Genomic DNA, 24042 nt, shown 5'->3' on the forward strand with positions numbered 1-24042 from the left:
GAAATAGAGTTCACATTTCTCTAGGTAGCAGTCTTTGAAAATGGAATGCTAGTGGAGGGGTTGAAGGGCTTATTTCCCAGACTCAAAATAAGCAGGTTATTTTAGAATTCTTGTCTGATAATTTCAATATCCGGAGCCTTTGCTCCAGATTGTTTCTGCTGGTTGTTTAACATGGCATCTTAGTTCCCTATTTGATTGATTACTTTTTGGTGCTATGCTGTTCCTTGTCTTCAAACAATTATATTGGAGGAATTCTAAAGCCTAGCTGCAGGCATGTTCTTTCAGGGAAGATTTGCTTTTGTTTGTGCGAAGCACCTAATGGTCTGGGATGTTTTAGAACACTCAGGGGAGGTGAATCTGGCTTCCCACCCACATGAAGGCTGTCTTGTGGTCATAAAATCTTAAGGGTTGGCTCATTTTCCTCTTACTCTGAAGTGTACACACATCCTTTCAATCCTCTGGATGCTACAGAGAGGGGTACATGTTCAGTTCTGGTTTCTCCTTCATCCTGAAGTGTGTAGCCCTTTCAATTTCCAGCTTTAAAATGGGAGGGTTTCCTTTTAGATGCCCCCCATGAAACTGACCGTGGGTTTTGAGCTCCGTTTACCTTGCCTCAGCAGTTTGTCAGAAACCAGCTTTCGAATCTTCAAATGCCATCAGGCAGAAAGCTACTTCATCAGTCACTTTCTAGGATCACATTTTCACTTAGGTTTTGACCTGGTAAATCTTCATGATCTTTTCAGCTTTTTGATGCTTTTAAGATTTTTAAAATATTTTATTGTGCCTTTTAATTGATTTAATGAGAAGATTTGGGTTTTAATAAATGTGTCCTCATTCATCCCATAGGTAGAACCCTCTGTTCTCTCAAACCCTTCCAGTCAAGTGCCCCCACCTCTCCACTGAAACTGCTTTAATAAGGTGCCCTTTGCTGACAGTGCCCTTTGCTGAACTTGATGATCAGTTCATAGTGCTCATATCACCTACCAGCAGTCCTTGACATAGTTGATTACTCTATTTACTTGGCTTTGCGTTGCATGCTAGGTCACTTCAGTTATGTCTGACTCTGTGTGACCCTATGGACTGTAGCCTGCCAGGCTCCTCTGTCCAGGGGATTCTCCAGGCAAGAATACTGAAGGGGATTGCCATGCCCTCCTCCAGGAGATCTCCCTGACCCAAGGATTGAACCTGTGTCTCTTAAATCTCCTGCATTGGCAGGCAAGTTCTTTACCACTAGAGCCACCTGGGAAGCCTTTCACTTGGCTTTAGATCAACACATTTTCTTTGTTTTCCTCCTGCATTACTGGGCTGCTATTTCCTCCTACTTTCTTCCTACTGTTCCATGGTAATAACATCTTCTGATAGTTCTCTCTCCTCTCCCTGACTGCTTAGTACCATTCTACCCTCTGACCTCTTCTCTTTTCTCTTTATATTCATGCCAATGAATGGTTTAAAATACCATCTGTAGACTGAGGACAGATTGAGGACTCCCAACCAGTCTTATGTGTTCAGCATAGGCATCTACAGTGTAACCCAGATTCATGTATGTAACAGCTTACTCAAGGTTTCCACTAGGATGTCTAATTGAGATCCCAATCTTAACATATCCAAAATCATATTTTTCCTCCCCCAAACTGCCTGGGACTGAGGCATGAGAGAACAAAGGAAAAAAAGAAGGATTATGGTGAATTTTCCTAGTCTTTCTAAGATCCTTATCTTGATCCAGAACTTGAGGCATTATTGTGGAACTCTTTGTTCAAACCCTGGTGCCCAAGGCCAGGTTTCAAACTAGGGATATTCAGGTTTTAGCTTTATCCCCAAATATGCCTGTTATCGTTTATTTTCTAGAGTCCTTAAATAGCTATTCCATGTTTTTTGTCCAGGTTTTATAGCAGCATTCAGAGGAAGAGAGAGAGAATAGAGTCTACTTACTCCATATTATCCAGAACTGGAACCTAGAATAAAATTTTTATCTTTATACAGCATTGTGTTTTTCCTAAGTTAATCACCTGAATGTTTTGTTTAGATTAATTCCCACAGATCCTTAATTTTTTCAGATGTATTGTCGTATTAATCAGCCATTTTTTCTACTTATTTCACTTTTACACTGTAGTCCTCCATTTGGACTCCTTGGTCCTCCTCTGATTTAGACTACTTGCTTTCTAAATTGCCTGCAGGGGATAACAGAGAATGAGATGGTTGGATGGCATCACTGCCTTGATGGACATGAGTTTGAGCAAGCTCCAGGAGTTGATGATGGACAGGGAAGCCTGGTGTGCTACAGTCCATGGGGTCGAAAAGAGTTGGACACAACTGAGTGATTGAACTGAACTTCTAACTAGATCTTATGTTCACCAATTTCTTGGATTGGATCCATTGCTTCTTGGATCCCATGTATTCTATCTTGCTTTACTCTGTAGTTTTTGTTGGAGGATATTCTCCAAAAGCATTCTAAGGAAACATAAGAGATGAACTTTACATCCTTGCATGTCTGAATATGTCTTCATTCTGCCTTTGTTTCAGATTGGTAGTTGATTGATTATAGAATTCCAAGAGTGGGTAAGAAGCAATGAATTTTTCTCTAAGTAGATTTGTAAATAATACCTTTGTTTCTAGTTCCATTCCTCACTTGGGCACCCTGCCATGTCCTACTCCTGTATCTAAGACCTCAGTCTTTCCCAGTCAGTGTCTTTAAGAAAAAAACTATCCCCTTTTCTCATTTCTAGTGTGTAGGTGTCTGCTGATGGCTTTCTGCATCTGGTGTGAGTGTAGAGGTGTTCAGTTCAGTTCAGTTGCTCAGTCATGCCTGACTCATTGTGGCATGCAAAGAGTGCAGCACGTCAGGCTTCCCTGTCCATCACCAACTCCTGGAGCTTGCTCAGACTCATGTCCATTGAGTTGGTGATGCCATCCAACCATCTCATCCTCTGTCATCCCCTTCTCCTCCTGCCTTCAATCTTTCCCAGCATCAGGGTCTTATCCAATGAGTCAGTTCTTCACATCAGGTGGCCAAAGTATTGGAGCTTCAGCTTCAGCATCAGTCCTTCCAATGAATATTCAGGACTGATTTCCTTTAGGATTGACAAGTTTGATCTCCTTGCAGTCCAAGGGACTCTCAAGAGTCTTCTCCTACAGCCACTATGGAGAACCATGTGGAGATTCCTTAAAAAACTGGAAATAGAACTGCCATATGACACAGCAATCCCACTGCTGGGCACACACACCAAGGAAACCAGAATTGAAAGAGACACGTGGACCCCAATGTTCATCACAGCACTGTTCATAATAGCCAGGACATGGAAGCAACCTAGATGTCCATCAGCAGATGAATGGATAAGAAAGCTGTGGTACATATACACAATGGAGTATTACTCAGCCATTAAAAAGAATACATTTGAATCAGTTCTAATGAGGTGGATAAAACTGGAGCCTATTATACAGAGTCAAGTAAGCCAGAAAGAAAAACACCAATATAGTATACTAACGCATATATATGGAATTTAGAAAGATGGTAACGGTAACCCTGTATGCGAGACAGCAAAAGAGACACAGATGTATAGAACAGTCTTTTGGACTCTGTGGGAGAGGGTGAGGGTGGGATGATTTGGGAGAATGGCATTGAAACATGTATATTATCATATGTGAAACAGATCACCAGTCCAGGTTTGATGCATGAGACAGGGTGCTTGGGGCTGGTACACTGGGAGGACCCAGAGGGATGGGATGGGGAGGGAGGTGGGAGGGGAGTTCAGGATGGGGAACACATGTACACCCTTGGCGGATTCATGTCAATGTATGGCAAAATCAATACAATATAAAGTAATTAGCCTCCAATTAAAATAAATAAATTTATGTGTTTTTTTTTTTTAAAGAGTCTTCTCCAATACCACAGTTCAAAAGCATCAGTTCTTTGGTGCTCAGCTTTCTTTATAGTCCAAGTCTCACATCCATATGTGACTACTGGAAAAACCATAGCTTTGAAGAGAAGGACCTTTGTTGGCAGAGCAATGTCAACATAGATGGACTTCCAAAATAACTTTTTGTTTTCTCTGCCTCTGCCCAGGCATACTATACCTCTTTTCTTTACCTACTACTTGTAAGTATTCAGTCTTCATGAGAGACTCTTGTGCAAATTTAACATTATAGTAAAAGTTAAAACTGGCATTAATATCCAGGTACCAACATTGAAACCTAACAGTGTAGCAAATCAGAATCTTCCCATAGGTCGATATGTTACATGGAAATTATCTTTTAGGCAAGAAATTTTTAAAGTTGGAGTAGAATAGTTATAAGAAGTGTCTGGCTTTCATGTAAACAAGGAGATTCAGTACCCTGTTTTTGGAAAATATGTGTTTCCAGAAAACTGTGGTACATGATTTGGGAGAAATCGTATAACATTTTTTGAACCTAATGTGAAGGTAAATTTTGACCAGTTCTAAAGGGGCCAACCTTGATTAGTTAATCATATTGCCTCTGATGTTACTGTATGCCTGTATGTTATGAAACTTGTGTGTGAAAACAATTCTGAGAAGAATACATACTGAATGAAAATGACTGCGTCTTCGAGTCAGTAGACGTAAGTCCTCTGTCTTAATGTTACTGTTCACATAGTTCTGCTATTGGTTCTAGTATTGCATTTTACCCACTTTATTTTTTTAGAGATGAGAATTGTTTTTAAAAATGAAGGATTTAAATTTAATATATTTGCAAATATTTTTCCCCTGAGGTTTGAATTATGAATGTTCAGAGTCACTGGGGATTAAAAAAGGTGAATGAACCATATATGCTCATTATGAACCATAATAAGCAGCCGCAGTGTACGAGGCACCATGAGGATATGAGAACAAATCCTTGTTGGAGTTTGCAGAAATAACAGAAGTGCCAGCAAAGTCTTCATGAAACTTGGCTATGTACAGTAAGATCTTTAAAACTGGAATCAAGTGGTAAGCAATGTGGAGGACGCTATGCATTGATACTTTTGCGAGAGTCTTGTGTTTTTGTAGGGGTGATGCTCTTAGAGACATAGATTTGCCTTTAATTTCTGGAATTTCCTAGCTGTGTAACTTGGGGCAAATCTTATATATTCTAGTCTTTAGTTTCTTTACTGATTAAAAAAAAAGAGCAGACCAGAGAATTTAAAATATCCTATCCAGTTATATTATTTCTGCCATTCTTTGTCAATGAGGATGTAGTCTGAGGATGGATCTTAAAGGGTTTTTGTTACCAATGGTGTATGTTTAAACTTATTAAGTAGGCAATGGGGATCGACTCGAAGAAGTGAAGAGAATATCATAATTATACTTATTCACTAGGAAAGTGGTTTGTTAGCAAAGATGGTTATCAGGAATACCTGTGGAGGTGCTAAAAAAGCAGCTATTTGTATCTCAGCCCTACTCTAACATCCTGTGGTAGGAAAATATTGTGGATGCCTGAAGTTAGGGAGAGACTGGATCTTGAGAGTCCAGTTATGCAGCTGTTACAATAATTCGTTTGAGTTAAATGAAAGTATCGATAAAGGAAGTGTCTGTGGCTATTCCTTGAGAAGTTAGTCATGATGCACCTCTTCATCTTTTGGGTTTTCTATAGCCATCAGCTTTTCTTACCCTTTCTAGTCATTTTTATTCATACCATCATAGAGTAATAGGTATGTTCACATCATGGGTAATATTCACTGAACATATACTTTCAGTCAGGCTCTGATAGTACATCATGTCAAGAAATTGATACAAACCCCCAGGTTTGTGGGGATAAATGGTTATCAGCTGGATATGATTATCACACTCACTGTACGGATTAGGAATCTGTGAGTTGTCCTAAATCACAGTGTTAACGTAAGCGTTTTAAATGTGAAGTCTTTCTGAGTCTAGAAACCAAACTGCTAAGCTGTACTGTCATGGGTTGGAGACCTTGTCATTCTGGCTGCCAGAGCCCTCTGCTCACCTCTTTTCTCTCTTCTTTTTGTCATCTTCCCCCAGTGTAAGGTGACATCACAAGGTGTTTCTAAGAATGCTAATGCCTACGTGATTGAGAACAGTGTTATTTCAATGAGTGAATGTGTCCACCACACTAGTCTGCCTGTAATACACTGTGAAGAGACTCTTGCACAGAAGCTGTCTCTGAGATATTCCCAACACAGTAACCAGAGTGTTCCTTTCAACATAACCATCTCGCTCCTCTTTTAAAGCCCTCCCAGGTAACCCTCCAATGTCTCCTCCTCTCCCCTAGAATAAAGGCAAGTCTGTAATTATAATGGCCTGCGGGGCTCCATATACCCTCATTCTCTCATGTGGTAGTTTTATATGTCCACTTGGCTAGGTTATATACTCGGCTATTCAGTCAAACACTAATCAACGTGTTGTCATAAAGGTATTCTGTAGAGGTGGTTCATACTACCAGTGTACTTCAAGGGGACAGAAGTGAATATCTTCAGTAATGTTAGTGGGCCTCATCCAGTCATCCAGTGTTGACAGCCCTGGAAGCAAAAACTCATGTTTCCAGGTGGAAAAGAGACTCTGCCTCAAGACTACAGCATCAGCTACTGCCTGAGCTTCCAACCTGCCAACCTTCAGATTTCCGACTTGCCAGCCCCCACAATCATGGGAGCCATTTCTTAAAATATATCTCTTGACATTAAGAATTACACACACATAAAAAGACAGTACACACATTCTATTGGGTACAGGTTAGATAGGTAGATAGTTACAAAGATGATAGATCTATCTATTTGTCAGCCTTTCTATCTTTTATCTATATGTACTGTATATTCTCTATATCTCTAGAAACCAGTGTGTTCTATTGGTTCTGTTTCCCTGGAGAACTCTTACTGATATACCTCACCTAGCTTTTTCACATTGTTTCCTTCTCTCAAACCTGCTCCAACCAAGCCAGGCTCTTGACTGGGTCCTCAAACCTACAGGCATACCCTTGCCCTAGGGCCGCTGCACTGGCTGCTCTATCCGCCAGACCCTTCTTCCCCCAGGTAATTCCATAGCTCACACCCCACTTCCTTCAAGTTCCACCTTTTCAATGAAGCTTACACTTAACCACTTTATTGTAGCCCATCCCCTCTGGCTTTTTCCATTCTGCCTACCCGGCTCTGTTTCCTTTTATCCACAGCATTTTAGCACCTCCTAAGATAGCATACTGAAAAGCAGAGACATTACTTTGCCAACAAAGGTCCATCTAGTCAAGGCTATGGTTTTTCCAGTGGTCATGTATGGATGTGAAAGTTGGACTGTGAAGAAAGCTGAGTGCTGAAGAATTGATGCTTTTGAACTGTGGTGTTGGAGAAGATTCTTGAAGAGTCCCTTGGACTGCAAGGAGATCCAACCAGTCCATTCAAAAGTAGATCAGCCCTGGGTGTTCTTTGGAAGGAATGATGCTAAAGCTGAAACTCCAGTACTCTGGCCACCTCATGCGAAGAGTTGACTCATTGGAAAAGACTCTGATGCTGGGAGGGATTGGGGGCAGGAGGAGAAGGGGACGACAGAGGATGAGCTGGCTGGATGGCATCACTGACTCAATGGATGTGAGTCTGAGTGAACTCCGGGAGTTGGTGATGGACAGGGAGGCCTGGCATGCTGCAATTCATGGGGTCGCAGAGTCAGACATGACTGAGCGACTGAACTGAACTGAACTGAATATGTGATTTATTTATCTCATGTATTATTTATTGTTTGTCTCCACCACTAGTATGTAAGTTTCATGAAGGAGACAATCCTTGTCTATTTTATAAACTGATGTATCCCAGGTGCTTAGCATGGAGTAAAAATCCAATGATAATTGTTGGAGCAACAATGAATGAGAAGTCTGTAGAGATCAATGAATCAGAGGGCCAGGGGGCCTGAGATGGGGTGTTGGGACTGGTCAGTTGAGGACTCTGCTTAATGAGTAGGGTCTGTATGGACAGTGATTGGTAGGACTAGGAGGGTCAGTACTAGATAAATGGGTCAATAACTGGAGCTTCCCAGGTGGCGTTGCCAATGTAGGAGATGTAAAAGATGCAGGTTCAATCCCTGGGTTGGGAAGATCCCCTGGAGGAGGAAATGGTAACCCAGTCCAATATTCTTGCCTGGAGAATCGCGTGGACAGAGGAACCTGGTGGGCTATAGTCCATAGAATTGCAAACAGTCAGACACAACTGAAGTGACTTGGCATGCATGCACGTGGAGATCATTAAGGAGACCAGCTATGGCAGAGGCTAATTATCTTGCCCAAGGTCATCCATGTAGCAAGTTGCAGAGCTGGAACTGATCTCAAAATGTCTTAACCTTAGTGCTGTACAATTCAAGATGTGAAAGCTGACTGAAAGAAGTATATGGTGGAAGGGGCAAGACAATGTCTGTGGATCCTGGATATTTTCCCTGAGTAGCAAATCAGAATGGAAAAAAACTCAGAAGCTGATACTACAGGTAAATTCAATACTTAAGAGCTCTGGTAGAATAACCGAATGGTACTTGATCTGTCAGATTATATCAGTGAGCAGTGCATGAGGCCATGATCCTCTAGGCTGCTGCACCCCTCCTGTGACTTCTGCTTCCAAGTCTGCAGGTAAAACAGAATAGTCACAGCCATGCAGGTGCTGGGAGAGGGCAGAACCCACAGCAATGCTCCTGTAAATGTGGGGAGTTGGTGCCCTGGCATGATGATTTTGACACTGGTGTGTAGGATGAGAGGAGGGAAACACAGGGGGCAGAAAGACTAATGTCCTGCAACAGTAATCCATGAATGAAATGATGAGGCTTAACATGTCCAAATCCAGTCCCATCACCATTAGTGCCTCTCTGCACCCTTGTTTGCCTTTTTTTCATCCAATCCTCCTACTCAGTCTTCCCCTTTCAGAGCTGTGCATGCATGCTAAGTTACCTTAGTTGAGTCTGACTCTTCACGACCCCATGGACTGTATAGGCTCCTCTGTCAATGGGATTCTCCAGGCAAGAATACTGGGGTGGGTTGCCATGCCCTCCTCTAGGGATCTTCCCTATCCAGGGATTGAACTCATGTCTCTTACCTCTCCTGCATTGGCAAGAGGGTTCTTTACCATTAGTGCTGCCTGGAAAGCCCAGTCACTCAGTCGTGTCCGACTCTTTGTGACCCCATGGACTGTAGGCTGTCCAGCTCCTCTGTCCATGGGATTCTCCAGGCAAGAATACTGGAGTGGGTGGCCATTTCCTTCTCCAAGCCTATCTTTATTCATACTCCTTGCTTCACAGGTTAAAATGGTGTCTCTGAAACTCCCAACCTACTTGTCATAGATTTCAGGACTCTGCCATGTCCGCACTGGAGACGACTTCCCCCTAAAAGCCCAAGAGGCGGGAAATAGTTACCGTTGGGAATATTTCATATTTAGAGGCACATATGTCAGTATGACAGAATATTCCTGAAGAGGCTTCTTTCTATAAAATGATGGTAGAAAGATTCACTTGGAATTGTGCATTTTATTCCATTTTAGAGGGAATTTTGCAAATCAAAACTATATAGAGAAGCAACAGAAAGCCAAATCAAACTTTTAGGAAAAGTTACATTTATTTAATAAGAAATTACTGAGTAAAGTGAGAGACAATGAATGTAATGAATTTGAGAGAATTTTCCAAAGATCACAATATGTAATAAATGTGACAAAGTTGTAGTGAATGTGTCCCCAAGAAAATCACACTATGAAAATGCATAAGAATATAAATAATATTAAAAAAAATCTCTCCTAGGGGGAGGTTACAAGGGCATAATGAAAGTTTTTAAAATTATGAATTTGTTCATTATCTTGATTATTGTGATGATTTCACGAATAGTTACATATGCTAAGACATATTAAATTGTACCTTCTACATGCAGTTTATGTATGTCAATTATATCTCAATAAAGCTGTTTTGTTGGGGTTAAAAAAACATTTATAAAATCCCTCCTGTACAAATCTCAACACACTGGACATACTGAATAAAAGCTTGTACCAAAATGTAATCTTACTCTGCTTTAGAGAACTCATACTGCAGAAAATACTGTGACTATAATGTGGAAAAGCCAGCAACCAGAACCCTATTTTCACTGGAACATATAATCCACACAGAGGAGAAATCATTCAAGGGCCATGAATGTAAGAAAGTCTACAAGTATAGCCCAGCTCTTATTCAACAGAGAAGGGAACACACAGGCAGAATGCCTTATAAATTCCACAAATTGGGGGGAAAAATTTTTTTTCAAGGGTTCAAATTGATTGGATATTGGAGAAGGCAAACTATGCGTGCAAATAACATGGAAAAACCTGCAGGGACCTGTCAGCCCCACTGAACAGTGAAGAAATGATCCAAGGGAGAGATCTTATGTACACACTGAATGTGGAAAAGCCCTCTTCCAGGAGTCAGACCTTGATACACATTAGAGAATTCAGAAAGGAGAGAAGTCTCACAAATGTACTAAATATGACAATGCCTTTGGCAATAGAGGAGGCCCCCACGGCACACAAAGTGTGTGCATGCCTCTTCTGTGAGTGGACTGGATGTGAGAAGGCCAGAAGAAGACAGAACTCACTGTGCCTCAAAGAATCTTTATCAGAGAGACCAGTCTAAGTGAAGTTGGGTGGTGTTAAAGTCTTCAGCAGGAAGCCAGGACGCTAAGTCAGAAACTTCATATGGCAGAGTGTGTGTGGGCGGGTGCGGGTGAATAAATCCTCTAAACGTGGAAAAGCTTTTACTAAGAAATAATCCAAATTCTAAATCATAGAGTTCAGAGTGGGGAAAACCACAAAAAGGTAAAAACCGTGGAAAGGTTTTCAACTAGAAGTCAAGACTCACTGCATAACAGAGAATTTATACTGAGAGAAAGAGCAAGAAAACAATAAATACAGGAAACCTTCATTTGGAGATGAGAGCTCATTGTTCTCGAAGAGTTAATATAGGAGAAAAATCCTATTAAAGCACTAACGTGGAAAAGCCATCAGCAAGAAAATACACCTCATTGTACATCGGAAAACCCACACAGGAGAGAAGCTGTATGAAATAATGAATTTTGGTAAGCACCAAGCAATATATGAAATGTCATAATTCACACTGCAGAGAATTCCTAGGAATGCAACAAATGTGGGGAAGGAGAATCTGTACACCAAAATGGTTATTCTGAGGAGAAGCCCTTTTAAAGAACGCAGAAACACCTGGTCCCAAGGTCAAAATGGATTATGTACAGATTCTGTCTAGGGGAGAGTCTCTATTGGATGAAGTACAGTTGAATCTTCAAAACCAGTTCCAGACATTAGCCACTAGAGAATTCATACTGATAAATAAAAAGAGTCAATTTAACAAATTCAAATTCTATCCCAGGGAAATAAAATTCCATAACTTAAACCAAACCTTTTGTTAAAAGTAGATTCCTGAAAAACGCATTTGACGTCCAAGCATTTTCCTTCCCATGCCTCATGCATGCCTATCAAAGGCAATCTCCCAGTAAATATTGGGAGAGAACAGTTTGGATATTCATCCCAAGTTATCCACTTGGAATGAATCCGTACCATGGACACAACTCTATAACTGGTCCCAACCTAGGACTTGAGAACAGGCATCAGAGGAGGGCAAATGCCACGCTGATAGTGTATTCTCACACCACTACCACCACACAGTGTGTCCATTTTCTTAAAGTTCAGGGTTAATTTAAGCGAATACACATGGGAAGGGAAAAAAAATAAGCTGTTCTCTAAGTATGACATCCCTCAGATCCCAGGAGAAAAGAGGTGAAGGAGAAGACTCTGACACAAATAACCTCATGGGGCACCCCATTCCCTCTGTCCTGTGCAGGCCCATCTTCTCCCACAGGGCTCTCATGCGAGGCTCAGTCCCTCTCTCCGTACCAGCAAAACATTTACCCAAGCCCAGGTTACACAGTCGAAAATACAGAGTCACAGAGCTCTTGTGGAAAGTGCTCCTCTCTGGCTCCAACCCTCTATTTCATTCTGGAGTCTACACGTCCTCATATGCTGCTCAATCCCTAGATTCTGGTGGTTGATCAAGGTGGAGGAAATCCACTCACACTGGGCCAAGCCCAAGGCTTCACCACGATCTCTGACTTCAAACCAGTGAATATAAGTTTAATCCCTCTCCAGAAGAGGATTCTCTCAGTGCCTGTTCTTGGCAAGATGGAAGCATGAAGCCAAGACCCACAGAAAAACAGGGCTGAAATGTGTCATGTGGGTCCAGCCAGTTCCATCTTGCTAGGCCTGGCCTTTGTGGACTCCCCACCCTGACTGCTCACTGTAGACCTGGACCCTTCACAGCTTCCATTATGAAGCAAGGAAACAAAGACAACAGAGGAGGGGGAGCAAGCGTCCCATTCTTCCTCTACTTGCTACTTGGGGCCTCTGAGTCCTCACCCTTGGGTGGGGCTGCCACTGTGGAGGTCGTCTTGAGGCTCCGTTTCCGCTTCTGCACGTTCTGCTCCGGGTGGAAGAGGATGACGTAGGTCTTGGGTACATAGAGCATGCCGAGGGACACGGACGCGCTCAGGCTTAAGGACACAGTCAGTGTCGTGGTTTGGATGTAGATCTAAGCCACAGAGGAAAGGACCAGGTGGACTCAGCCCAGCTCTCGCCCACCCTCCGCCCCCACACAGCCTGGAAGTGAGTCCATTTCAGTCAGCTGAATGGGAATGACCACATGATAAAGGAGAGCAGTGTGAACAAAGGCCCCCATGGCATGAAGAACTGAGTAACTGTGTGGCTCTGGTGTAGGCAGGAAGAAGGGAAAACAACACATGACCAAGGGGAGCAAGAGGTTTATTCACAGAGAGCCACACCTAGGGCAACAGTCTGCCTAAAAAGGGCTAGAGCATGTTAATAAATGAATGAACGTGTTTTCAAATACACAAATGAATGCATAAAGGAACAAGTGGGCAAACAAAGGGATTGTGAGGTGAATAAACTAAAGTTCCACAGGGCATATGAATAAATGAATGCATAGCGGTCAAACAAATGAACTGACAGATGGATTGGCAGAGATAAATATATGAAAAGGTAACTTAATTAAAAAAAGTTAATTGGTGGGTAGAAGCATAGATGAACAAATGAATGAACAAAGGGAAAGGGAAGGAGAGAACAACCAGAGGGAAACGAGAAAGACAAATGAGTACATGAATGAATCAGCCAGCCAATCAATCATTCATATGGGCCCAGCACTTAGAACAATTGAGCCGCTCCGTGGACAAGCAGGAAACAAATGAGGTCGTGAAACCCAATGAGGTCGGGACCCAGATTACCTTTTCAGCAGATTGGGCAGTGCCAAAGAAGATAGGCACAAAAGCCAGCCAGATGATACAGGTGGTGTACATGGTGAAGCCAATGGGCTTGGCCTCGTTGAAGGTCTCGGGCACGCCACGGGCCTTGATGGCATACACCGTGCATGTGACCATGAGCAAGAGGCTGTAGCCCAGGCAACCAATGAGGGACAGATCGGACATGTCGCACTTGAGCACGCCTCTGGCCTGTTCTGGGTCCACCGTCCGCTGCTCTTCGTAGTCAATCACACTGTGCGGGGGCTGGGCCCCCAGCCAGGCCAACACTCCGACCACCTGCAGGAGGCAGCATGGTTATCAAGGACACACGCGGTCTCACCCTCGACTGAGATCTCTGGCAGGGTAGGGTTGCTTCAAGGCTCCTGGCCTGTTGAGTGGAATGCTCAGGCCTGAGGCCACCGCGGAGACAGCAGGGTTGTCCAGGAGGGGGCTTCCAGGGCAAAGGCCAGTGACACAGGCAGGTGGGCAGGAGGGGCTGCAGGGGAAGTATGTGCTGGGAACATCAGGGCTGACTGGGTAAGGGGGCCTAGATATCCTCTTCCTGGACTTCAACCACTATCAGTGCCATTTACTGAGCTACACAAGGTGGCAGAGGCTGAGATGGGTAGACAGCATCTCTGACTCGATGGACATGAACTTTCAAACTCCAGGAGATAGTGGAAGACAGGGGAGCCTGGCGTGCTGCAGTCCATGGGGTCGCAGAGTCAGACACAACTTAGTGACTGAACAACAACAAACAAGGGGAAGTGACCGCAGGCAGAGGCTCTGGAACTGTGACCCTAAACATACCTCCTCCATCTACCAAAGGGAACCCTCATAATCTGTTGCGAGGATGTGACGGCAGCTTAGGGGAGGAGTCAGTGCACGTCCCATTAATTTAGAACAAGGCCCAGCAGACATGCTCCTCTCCATGGAGGCAGGATCGTGTGTTCTGCAGATATGAAAACACTAGCTGGATCCAATCTAACCATATGGGACACCTCATTCCTGAGGACCCCCTTCCTTCTCCAGATCCAAAGAACTGTTGAGCAAGACATCATGAAATGCATAAAATCACAGAAAGTGAGCAAAGCACAGGAGCCGGCACAGGCACATTACAGAAGACAAAACCTCAAAGGCCAGCTGCACTAGAAAGGAGAGACGAATTAAAATAAGGAGACAGCCTTTCACATCCATTATATTGCTAAATAACCTTGTGACGGCGAAGGTGTGCATCTCTGAAAAGATTTGGGATTTCTAGAAAGGGAGGTCTAAAGTAGGGAGTCCATAGGTCAGCCAGAGGAGAGCACTGAATGTAAGCACCTCCATCCTGGGGTGAGGGGTGCCACGGAGGTTTCAGGCAGGAAGCAGTGAGGTGCCTTCCGAGGATGGGCTGGGCACTGAGATGCTGGCCCTGATGAAGGACATTCAAACCCATCTATATGCTGGAAGAGGGCAGCACCTTCCTGTTGTGGACATTTGAATGGACTGAGGGCCATGCGTGGGAATGATGCAGAGCTAGGTAGGAAGAAGAGTTCTCCTGGAGTGGAGAAAGAGCTGTGTCCAAACGACTTGAGCCCCCCACTTGGCCCTGAGAATTGGGCTGGCTCTGCAATGTCACACACACACACCTGTCTCCTGCTGCTGCTGCTCAGTCGCTTCAGTCGTGTCCGACTCTGTGCGACCCCAGAGACGGCAGCCCACCAGGCTCCCCCATCCCTGGGATTCTCCAGGCAAGAACACTGGAGTGGGATGCCATTTCCTTCTCCAATGCATGAAAGTGAGAAGTGAAAGTGAAGTCGCTCAGTCGTGTCCGACTCTTTGCGACCCCATGGACTGCAGCCTACGAGGCTCCTCCATCCATGGGATTTTCCAGGCAAGAGTACTGGAGTGGGGTGCCATTGCCTTCTCCACCTGTCTCCTAGTACCCTTTACATAACACGGGAGCCATTTCCAATGTTCTCTTACCATCTCAGAGGAAACCCAGAAGGAATTCTGCTTTTGCTGTACATATAGCATGACATTTTGGCTATTTATAGAACTGGATGCTTCATTCCACAGTAATATCATCAGACCCTATGCCTCTCATCCCGGTTACCCAGTGACTGACTGGGCAGCAGGAACTCCCCTTATGGAAATAGATTCTCTGCTTAGGGGAAATTCATCAGGTATCTCTTTGCCCTGGGAGCCAAACTGTGGAACATCATGTTCAGTTTCTGAAAATTATTTCACTGTTTTACAGAAAAATCACTGGACGCTTGCACTCCTCACCTTACTGATTCATTTTCCTCCAAGGATTAAGCAGGAGGAAACAGTTGCTCCTAAGTGAGTTCTACTTAAAAAAAAAAAAAGTCCCCTAGCTCCTGGTGATTTTTTAAAAAAAAAAAAAAATAGAGACCAAAATAGAAGAGTGACTCTGATTTTTAAAGTGGAGGTCAGTGCCCGTGCCCTCAGCCCCAATCCCATCTGCCAGCCTGTCAACTTTGAGCCTGCGGACTCACCTGCACGGAAGTGAGGCTGAAGGTGATGACGAGCTGCGAAGTGGGGCTGATGAAAGGCGGAGGCGTGACGGAGCGCTTCCCTTGCTCAAAGATGCGGTAGATGCGGTTGGTCTTGGTGAGCAGGGCCGAGTAGCTGAGGGAGGTGCCGAGGCCGAGGAAGAGTCTGCGGGTGGCGCAGACGGCCGCTCCGGGCTCAGCCACCATGAGGAAGGTGATGGCATAGATGAGGAAGATGCCGGTGAGGAGGACGTAGCTGAGCTCACGGCCAGAGGCGCGGACGATGGGTGTGTTGTTGTGCCGCACAAAGGTGGCCACCACCGTGGTGGTGGCCATGATGCCCAGCACGGCCAAGAGGAGGGGCGGGGCCGCCCAGGGCGAGGACCAGGAGAGGCGGACCACCGGCGTGGGGCGGCAGCCCGTGTGGTTGCGCGTGGGCCTCATGTGCCCTGGGCAGGCCTCGCAAGTGAACTCGTCCACCTGGAAGCGGTACCCGTCGCAGGCCTCGCAGTGCCAACAGCAGGGGACGCCCTTCACCATCTTTTTCCGCTCCCCCGGCCCACAGGGGAGGCTGCACAGAGACTCGGGCACCTCTCGGGGGTCTCCTGACCACTGCAGTGCTTCCACCTGGAACAGGACACCGCGGCCTGTGACTCCGGCCCCCAGGAAGGTGGGCCCGCCTCCCTGCGCCCAGAGCTCAGCCTCTGCCACTTACATCCAGCCTGAGGGTCTCCGCCCACTGGCCCACTGCCTGGTAGCTGCCACTGCCTGCACTGCCATTGGTCGCCTGGTACTGGAAGATGTCATATCGCCCAGGCGCGTCCCCATTCTCATTGAACATCACAGGGGTTCCTGCGCTGCCTGGAGAAAGGAGAGCCTGTTATCCTCGGCTGGTTCTCTAGCCCATCGAAGGCCAGGACAAAGGAGGAGCTTAGCCAGCACGTGAAAAGGTGCTCAGTATCACCTATCATCAGGGAAATTGCAATCAAAACCCCGGTGAGATTCCTCCTCACACCCATTTAGGATGGCCGCTGTCGAAACAACAGAAAGTAAGTGTTGGCGTGTATGGAGACATTGAAACCCTATACTCCACTGATGGGAATGTAAAATGATGCAGTAACTATGGAAAACAGTATGGTGGTTCCTCGAGAAATTAAATAGAATTACCACATGATCCGGCAATTCCAATTCTAGGTATATACCCAAGAAGACTGAAAGCAGGGACTTGAAGAGAAGTTTATACACTTCTTTGTTCACAGTAACATTATTCACAGTAGCTAAAACACAGAAGAAATGCAAGTGTCCATGGACAGATGACTGGATAAGCAAACTGGGGTCTATACATACAATGGAATATTATTCAGCCTTAAGAAGGAAGGAAATTCTGACACATTCTACAACATGGATGAACCTTAAGAACACTATGGTAAGTGAAATAAGCCAGTCACAGAAGGACAAATACTGTGTGATTCCGCTCATCTGAGGTACTTAGAGTGGTCAAATTAATATTCACAAAAGGTGGAATGGGGGTTGCCAGGGGCTGGGGGAGAGGGACATGAAGCGTTAATGTGTGATGGGTGCAGAGTTTCAGTTTTGCACAGTGAAGCGTTCTGGAGACTGACACCATTCAACTGCACTCTATGTGTTCACGCGTGCTAAGTCGCTTCAGTCCTGTCTGACTCTTTGAGACCCTATATACTGTAGCCTGCCAGGCTCCTCTGTCCGTGGGATTTCCCAGGCAAGAATACCGGAGTGGGCTGCCATGCCCTCCTCCAGGGGATCTTCCTGACCCAGGAATCAAACCCATGTCTCTTTCCTCTCCTGGGAGGCAGGTTCTTTACCACTAGAGTCACCTGGGAAGCCAACTGTTTATGTATGCTGCTGCTGCTCCGTCGCTTCAGTCGTGTCCGACTCTGTGCGACCCCAGAGACGGCAGCCCACCAGGCTCCCCCGTCCCTGGGATTCTCCAGGCAAGAACACTGGAGTGGGATGCCATTTCCTTCTCCAATGTATGAAAGTGAAAAGTGAAAGTGAAGTCGCTCAGTCGTGTCTGACTCTTAGTGACCCCCATGGGCTGCAGCCCACCAGGCTCCTCTGTCCATGGGATTCTCCAGGCAAGAGTGCTGGAGTGGGGTGCCATTGCCTTCTCCAATGCATGAGTATGTTACTACAGTTAAAAAAAAAATAAGAAAGCTTAGGTATCTAGGTAAAAGGAAGAGTTCAGACTTAGAAAGGTACTGATTTGAACAATAAGCCTTATTTCTTTTAGAAGCTTGTTCTACTACCCTGCAGAGCTATTCTGGAGTGATATTATGGTATGCTCTTTTATTTATTTATTTATTTAGCCTCATAGCATGGGGGGTCTTAGTTCCCGAACCAGGGGTCAAATCCGTGGCCCCTGCAGTGAAAGCGCAGAGTCTTAGCTGCTGGACTACCAGGGAAGTCTTAAATCGTGCTCTTTAACAGGGAGCTTAGCAGAGAGAAGATGCTCGACACTTGGTGGAAGAACAGTTTTTAATTTTCTAAAGGATAGTAATTGAACACGATGTGAAGCTTTCCCCACAAACCATAAGCACAGCTGAGTCTATCTGGGCCTTTTCAAAAACCCTTACTCTGAGCCCTGACCATGTATCAGGCCCCCCACTGGTATCAGGGGGACACAGATCCATACCCTGTGCTCAGGCAGCACAGGGCCTGACTGGGGAGGCATTTGGAAGCCTGAGGCGCGGAGTGGGACACCTGTCCACAGTGCGGGCAGTGCCCTGAGAGACCAGACGATTCCAGACTCTCTGCAGTGGCACAAAGAGTTGTGTGCGACCCTCTGAGAGGTCCAGGCAAAAAGAGTCACAAACAAGTTCTTCAGAACCTGGAATCTGCAGCCTGGGGCAGGGGGTGCTCAAGCCTGGGGAACAAGGAGTGTCAAAAACTGGTCCCCAGGACTTGGCCCAAGCCTCCAGCTCTCAGGCCCAGGTGCTCCCACTATCCCCTTCTGCTCTCCCAATCCTTCCATCTTGGGCTTTCCCAGGTTCTGAGAACTCCAACCCAGCAGGCGTCCCCTCACTCACAGAAGGGCTCTGGCTCCCACTCACCATTGAAACGCACGGCTCGAATATACTGCAGCAGTGTCCGACCATCAGTGGGCTCCATTGCTGGGCACAGGCCTGTGTGCCCGGGACAGAGAGCCTGTTGCATGCTGTGGAGGGCGTGGGCAATGGCGTACACAGCATCAATCACAAACTGCACCTTCCCTTCCTGCTCGTAGGCAGAGTCCCGGCCGATGCGTTCCTCACCTGTCCTAGGGATGCCCAGAGGAAGTGTGCCTGGCCCCCAGGTGCCCAACCTGGCTTCCCACCCTCTCCCTCTCCACCCTCACCAGCCACCCTGGGCAGCTCTCACCTGTGCATTTGCGAGTGGAATCGTCAGACTGGGTACCTGAGCTAGTCAGTTTGCAGTTAAAATTCTCTTCCCAGAACTCAGCAAACCAGATGTTTCGGCGGTTGTTCTCCAAGGATCGAGTCATGAAGTACTGGTCAAATCCTGAGAGAGAGGGAAGGAGGAAGGCGGGGAGGCACCCATATGAGCCAGCCATGGCTCACCACTTGGTTCCTTCACCACTTGCTGACTTTACAGCTGGGGATGCCCATGTGATCAATTTCTGGCCTGGCTGATGAGTTCAAAATCATCTAGGGACTCTGCAGTAAATTTGCAAACTCTGAGCCTCACCACATAAAAGAATTTTTTTCTGCCTTGTCTTTCCTGGTTAGGATGCCACTGTGAAGGTGTAATGGGTGGAGCTTCAGCAGCCACTTTGTGAATGAGACATCACAATCAAGAAGACATATAGCAACTACAGAGGATGGTAGAGCAGAAGGGAGGACAGAGCTCAAGATTCTGAGAACATCGTTGACTCATTGCCCCAAACATGAAGTTTCCCCTACTTTGAGACCTCTTGTCTTGTGATGGAATACATTTATTGCTAAAACTACTCAGTCTAGTTTATTGCCTACAATTGAATGCATTCTAAGGGAAAGAAAGAGTGTAAGGGGCTGTGTGCACCTCCAAGAGGCTGGGAGCCCCTGGAAGTCAGGGCTCAGTATTGACAAGGGCCTGTACTTCACAAAATAGCCCTGAAGCACCTCATAAAGGTGTCTTTAGTTTAGCCTTTGGGGAAATGAGCAATCCTAATGTAAAGTGACCATCTTTTTTGCCTTCTTCCAGATATTCACAGGTGGGATGGAGGAGGAGCAGTGGAGAGGCAGGCCTCATTAGTTGATCAGTAGGACAGTAAGTCCCACATCCTTGTTTTCTCTCCCTCTCACACTCATCTTCAAATTAGAGTGCCTTTGGCAGAACCAAAATGCAGGCACTGATTAAAACAAAACAAACAAAACTTAACAATTCTTCACCCTGTACAGTGGTGTGTGCATTTCTTCATTTGCCAATTCATTTCAAACACTGTTTGGAGGGATGTGTTCATAGAATCTCAGGATTCTAGAGTTCCCAGAAGGGACTCTGGGTCATGGTACAATTTTATAGAAGGGGGAAATGAGCACCCCCAAGAGGGGATCATTGTGGGGAAGGATAGATATGAGTGGGAGATGCAGGGGAGGGCATGCCTCCACTCACCATCAATGGAGGCCCTTTTGGGCAGGATGGTGATAGCTCCCACGGCCACATCCTCCAGGTTCAGGACAGGTGAGATCTTGGCTCCCCAGCTGTCTGAGCCAACCCACAGGAAGTGGCCAGTCAGGTTGGCCTGGCGTGCAGCCTCCAGAACCCTCCTGGTAAGAACAGTGTAGGGTGAGGGATGCCCTGAGGTCCTCCTCCTACTTAACCCTGGTCACTTTCCAGTCTTCTCTCACCATCTATCCCATTCTGCACCACTCAGCAGACCGTCGTTTATCAGGAAACGTAGGATGTAGGGAGTTTAGGACACTGGGTTTCTCAGGTAGTAAAAGGCCCAGCCAGGCTCTGACTCCAGGCCTGCCCTCTTGTTCTGCACACGGCTCCATGCTGTCTTTAAGAAGGGCCTGCCTTCTCCTGCTGGGGTTCAGGCTGGGGGCCATGCCTCCTGCTGATAACCTATTGCCCCAGGAGTTGTTCCCTGACAATTGTTACATGTGCCCACCAGTCTCTCGCCCACTGTTAATTATAGAATTAGCATTCTTATGTTTCTCTGGCTAGGCTTGCAGCATTGTGACCCAGACCAGGCCAGGTTCATTTCTGGGGCCACCAGATACAGAGAGAATGGTAGAAAAGGTATGCGGTGGCAGGAAGGTAGGAGGGGAAGAAAGAGGGGAAGGGAGGATGTACATGGCTGGGATACGGGAGATGAGGCAGTAGGGTCTTCAAGAAGAGCTACAGAAGAACACGCCCTCTGTCCCACCTGATGTCATCCTCGTTGGCGAAGATGATGATGCCCCGGGCGTTCGGTGTCTCCATGAGTCTCTTGATCACTTTATTGAATTCTCCTGGTTTTGGTTCCCTGGGAATCTTGATGGACTGGGCAATACAGACCCCCCCTGGGTGTCGGAGATGCCAAAGTCAGTCATTCACCCACCAAGGCCACCGCCACCCATGACTGTGGCAGGGACTGAGTCTTCCAAAGGAAAGGGTGCCTACCCACAGGGGCACCGTCCAGGCTCCCCACTATAAACCCAGAGCCCCACCTCACAGCTTGCGCCCTGTCTGACGGCATTTCCATAGGCCCCTTCAGGCCTCAGACCACCCCCCTCTGCCCTGGCCCCAAGCTCACCAGCCTCTCGAGAGATCTGCACAAAAGCCTCAACCCCACTCTCGCCATAGTTGCCCTCAGAGGCCAGCGTGGACACGTAGTTCCATCCCAATGCCCGCACTATGTCCACCATGGCCTGGGCCTGGTAGGAGTCAGGAGGCACCACGCGGGAGAAGAAGTCATAGCGTGTGGAGTCGCTGAGCTCAGGGGCCGTGGAAGCGTAGCTGATCTGGGGGATCTAGAGAGAGGAAAGACACCCAGGCTGTGGATGGAGGGTCAGTCACCCTAGGTAGGGAAGACAATGAGGACCCAGGACCCAGGGGCAAGTGGGAGCAGCCTCTCCACATGGAGAGGCTGGAAGATGCGGAGAAAGACCTGCATTTTGTGAATGGGATTAACGGAATATGGGGTTCAAGTCCAGTCTGCAGCTGCCAGGCACTGGCTGCAGCATTCACAGCTGCAAGGGTAAAGAGGTAAAGGGACCTCTGTCAGCCCAGAGGAAGACACATTTCCCCAGTTCACATAAAGGGGTGGTCTGCAGAGGCGGGCATCAGCCCCAGGAGCGGCTGAGCAGGCAGGAGAGCTGGGAAGGGGCTGTGTGATTGAAGGTTGTGTCTGGTCTAACAGAGAGGCCTGTTTGGAACTGGGTTTATCCCAGTGCATTAGAGTGATTAATAATGGGGATTATGGCTGAGCTGATTCAGGAGAAAGGATGGAGGCAGGAAGTGTGAAAAGAGACTAGTGGTGGGAGAGGCTAGCAGAGCAGAGGGGTGAATCCCTCATGTTAAAGGAAGACACAAGCAAACAACAACAAAACGGACACACACACAAAAGGGAGCAAGTGGGGGCTGGTGTGAAGGTCAGAGACCTGGAGGTTCTGGAAGAAGCAGATTGGAACTGGTCCAGGGGAGACAGAGATGTCTGAAGCTGAAACAGAGAAAGGGTGAAGTATGGAGACGTTATGGAAAGGGGAGGGGAAGAGCGAGAAGGAAAGAGCAAAGGGAGAAGAGAGAGAACTAGAGAAAAGGAGGCAGAGGAAGGCCCATGGGCAATTAATGGACGCCGTAGTTATCCCGGCACTTCATCTGCAGAACAACCTTCCTAGACAGGCTTGCGTCTGGCCCAGGGAGCAGGGCTTCTTGGCTAACTAGAGTGATTCTCGAAAGGAGACTAGACCTCAGGCACCCCCAAGAAAGACAAGGGAGAGACGCTGCACCCCGGGCTCTCACCGCGAATAGGCGCAGCACGTTGGCGACCATGATGGAGACAGAGCTGGCCGAGGCGCCCACGACAGCCACCACGCGCTCCGGGGGCGCGGTGCGCAGCGGGGGTACCCCGCCGGGGCAGCGCACGGCAGCCTCTTCGCCGTCGCGGCCGCGGATCAGCGCCTGCACGAAGCTCAGCGCCTGCTCCAGCGCGTACGTGTCCCGCGAGCAGGTGTCGAGCAGCCTGGCGCCCAGGCGCACCCCGGGCAGCAGCTCGGGGTCGGCGTTCACGCGGTCCAGGGCGTACAGCATGGCCTCGAGCCGGTGCACGCCCTGCTCCTTCTTCAGTTGCCCGCACGCCCTGCCCGCCGCGCCGCGAGCGTGCACCGGGAACAGTCCGCCCAGCGTGAGGCCGCCCGCCAAGCGCACGGAGCCCGCGGCGCCCACCACTCCCGCCTGCGCCAGCGCCAGCAGCAGCGGCAGCAGCGCCGGGACCCCGGCCATCGGCTCGGGGGCTGCAGGAGGAGGACGGGGCGGGGACGGGAACAGACGGGGAGCACGCACTGATCGTGGACCAGAGGAAGGACCCGGGTCGGGGGAAAGAAGAGGGAGCCCCACAATCCTTGGGGACAGGGGAGGTGCGCAATATATAAATGTTGGCCGAGCCAGCTGGAAGAGAGGTGAGGCATCAATTCAGCCAGCCTGCCCGGGACACCTGGCTCTCACACCCTCTGAACCTCAACCCCCGGGTCCGCCCCGCCGGACCACTGTCTCCAGCGCTCCAGTCCTGCCCATCCCCAGCGCCCACCCAGGCCCCTCTGAAGCCACACTCACCTCCGCCAGCCGCTGTCGGTTCAGTGACAGACGCAGAGGGCCCCGAGAGAGAGAGGATTTAAGGATTCTAGGCAAGGGATGAAAGGCCGCCCTGAGGGCGGAGACCCGTCCTGAGCAAGGCCTGTGCACACGACTGGCCCTCTCAACATCTCCGTTCCCTCCCCCTCCTACTCCTTGGGTCTGTTTCTTTCTTGTCTTTGGATATGTGGCTGACACACACGTTTCTCTGTCTGCTGGTCTCTGTGTTTCTTTATGTCTGTTTCTGGCTTTCTCTGCCCATCCCTCTCCCTTCTCTCTTCTTCTATCTCTCCTCCTATCTCTGTCGATGTCTTTCTCTCACTGTCTCTCTCTGTCTCTTACTCTTTTTCCCTTACTCTTCCTCTCTTTCCTGGCCACCAGTGGCTTGGCTCAGGCTGCCTAAGGTACTTCCCAACTTTCTCCTTGCAAAACCCTGCAGTAAACCCATGAGTGGAGTGAGAAAGGAACACGGGTTGAGCGAAGGGGGAGTGCACCTGAATAGGAAGAC

At 47.5% G+C, this 24042-nt stretch overlaps 1 protein-coding gene across 1 annotated transcript; it reads right to left on the bottom strand.

Annotated features, from left to right (window-relative positions):
- Window positions 1-9120: 9120 nt before the first annotated feature.
- On the bottom strand, window positions 9121-23366 carry GRM6 (glutamate metabotropic receptor 6). Its single transcript, XM_027548723.1, has 10 exons — window positions 22707-23366; window positions 21499-21715; window positions 21130-21265; window positions 20370-20524; window positions 19140-19280; window positions 18833-19033; window positions 16459-16604; window positions 15747-16370; window positions 13231-13542; window positions 9121-12521 (listed from the first exon to the last, which is right to left on the bottom strand). The coding sequence occupies exons 1-10, from the start codon at window positions 23184-23186 to the stop codon at window positions 12318-12320; spliced, it is 2616 nt and encodes an 871-aa protein (XP_027404524.1). The 5' UTR covers window positions 23187-23366; the 3' UTR covers window positions 9121-12317.
- Window positions 23367-24042: the final 676 nt, after the last annotated feature.

This window comes from Bos indicus x Bos taurus, chromosome 7, assembly GCF_003369695.1.
Source record: "Bos indicus x Bos taurus breed Angus x Brahman F1 hybrid chromosome 7, Bos_hybrid_MaternalHap_v2.0, whole genome shotgun sequence".
Lineage (NCBI taxonomy): Eukaryota > Metazoa > Chordata > Mammalia > Artiodactyla > Bovidae > Bos > Bos indicus x Bos taurus.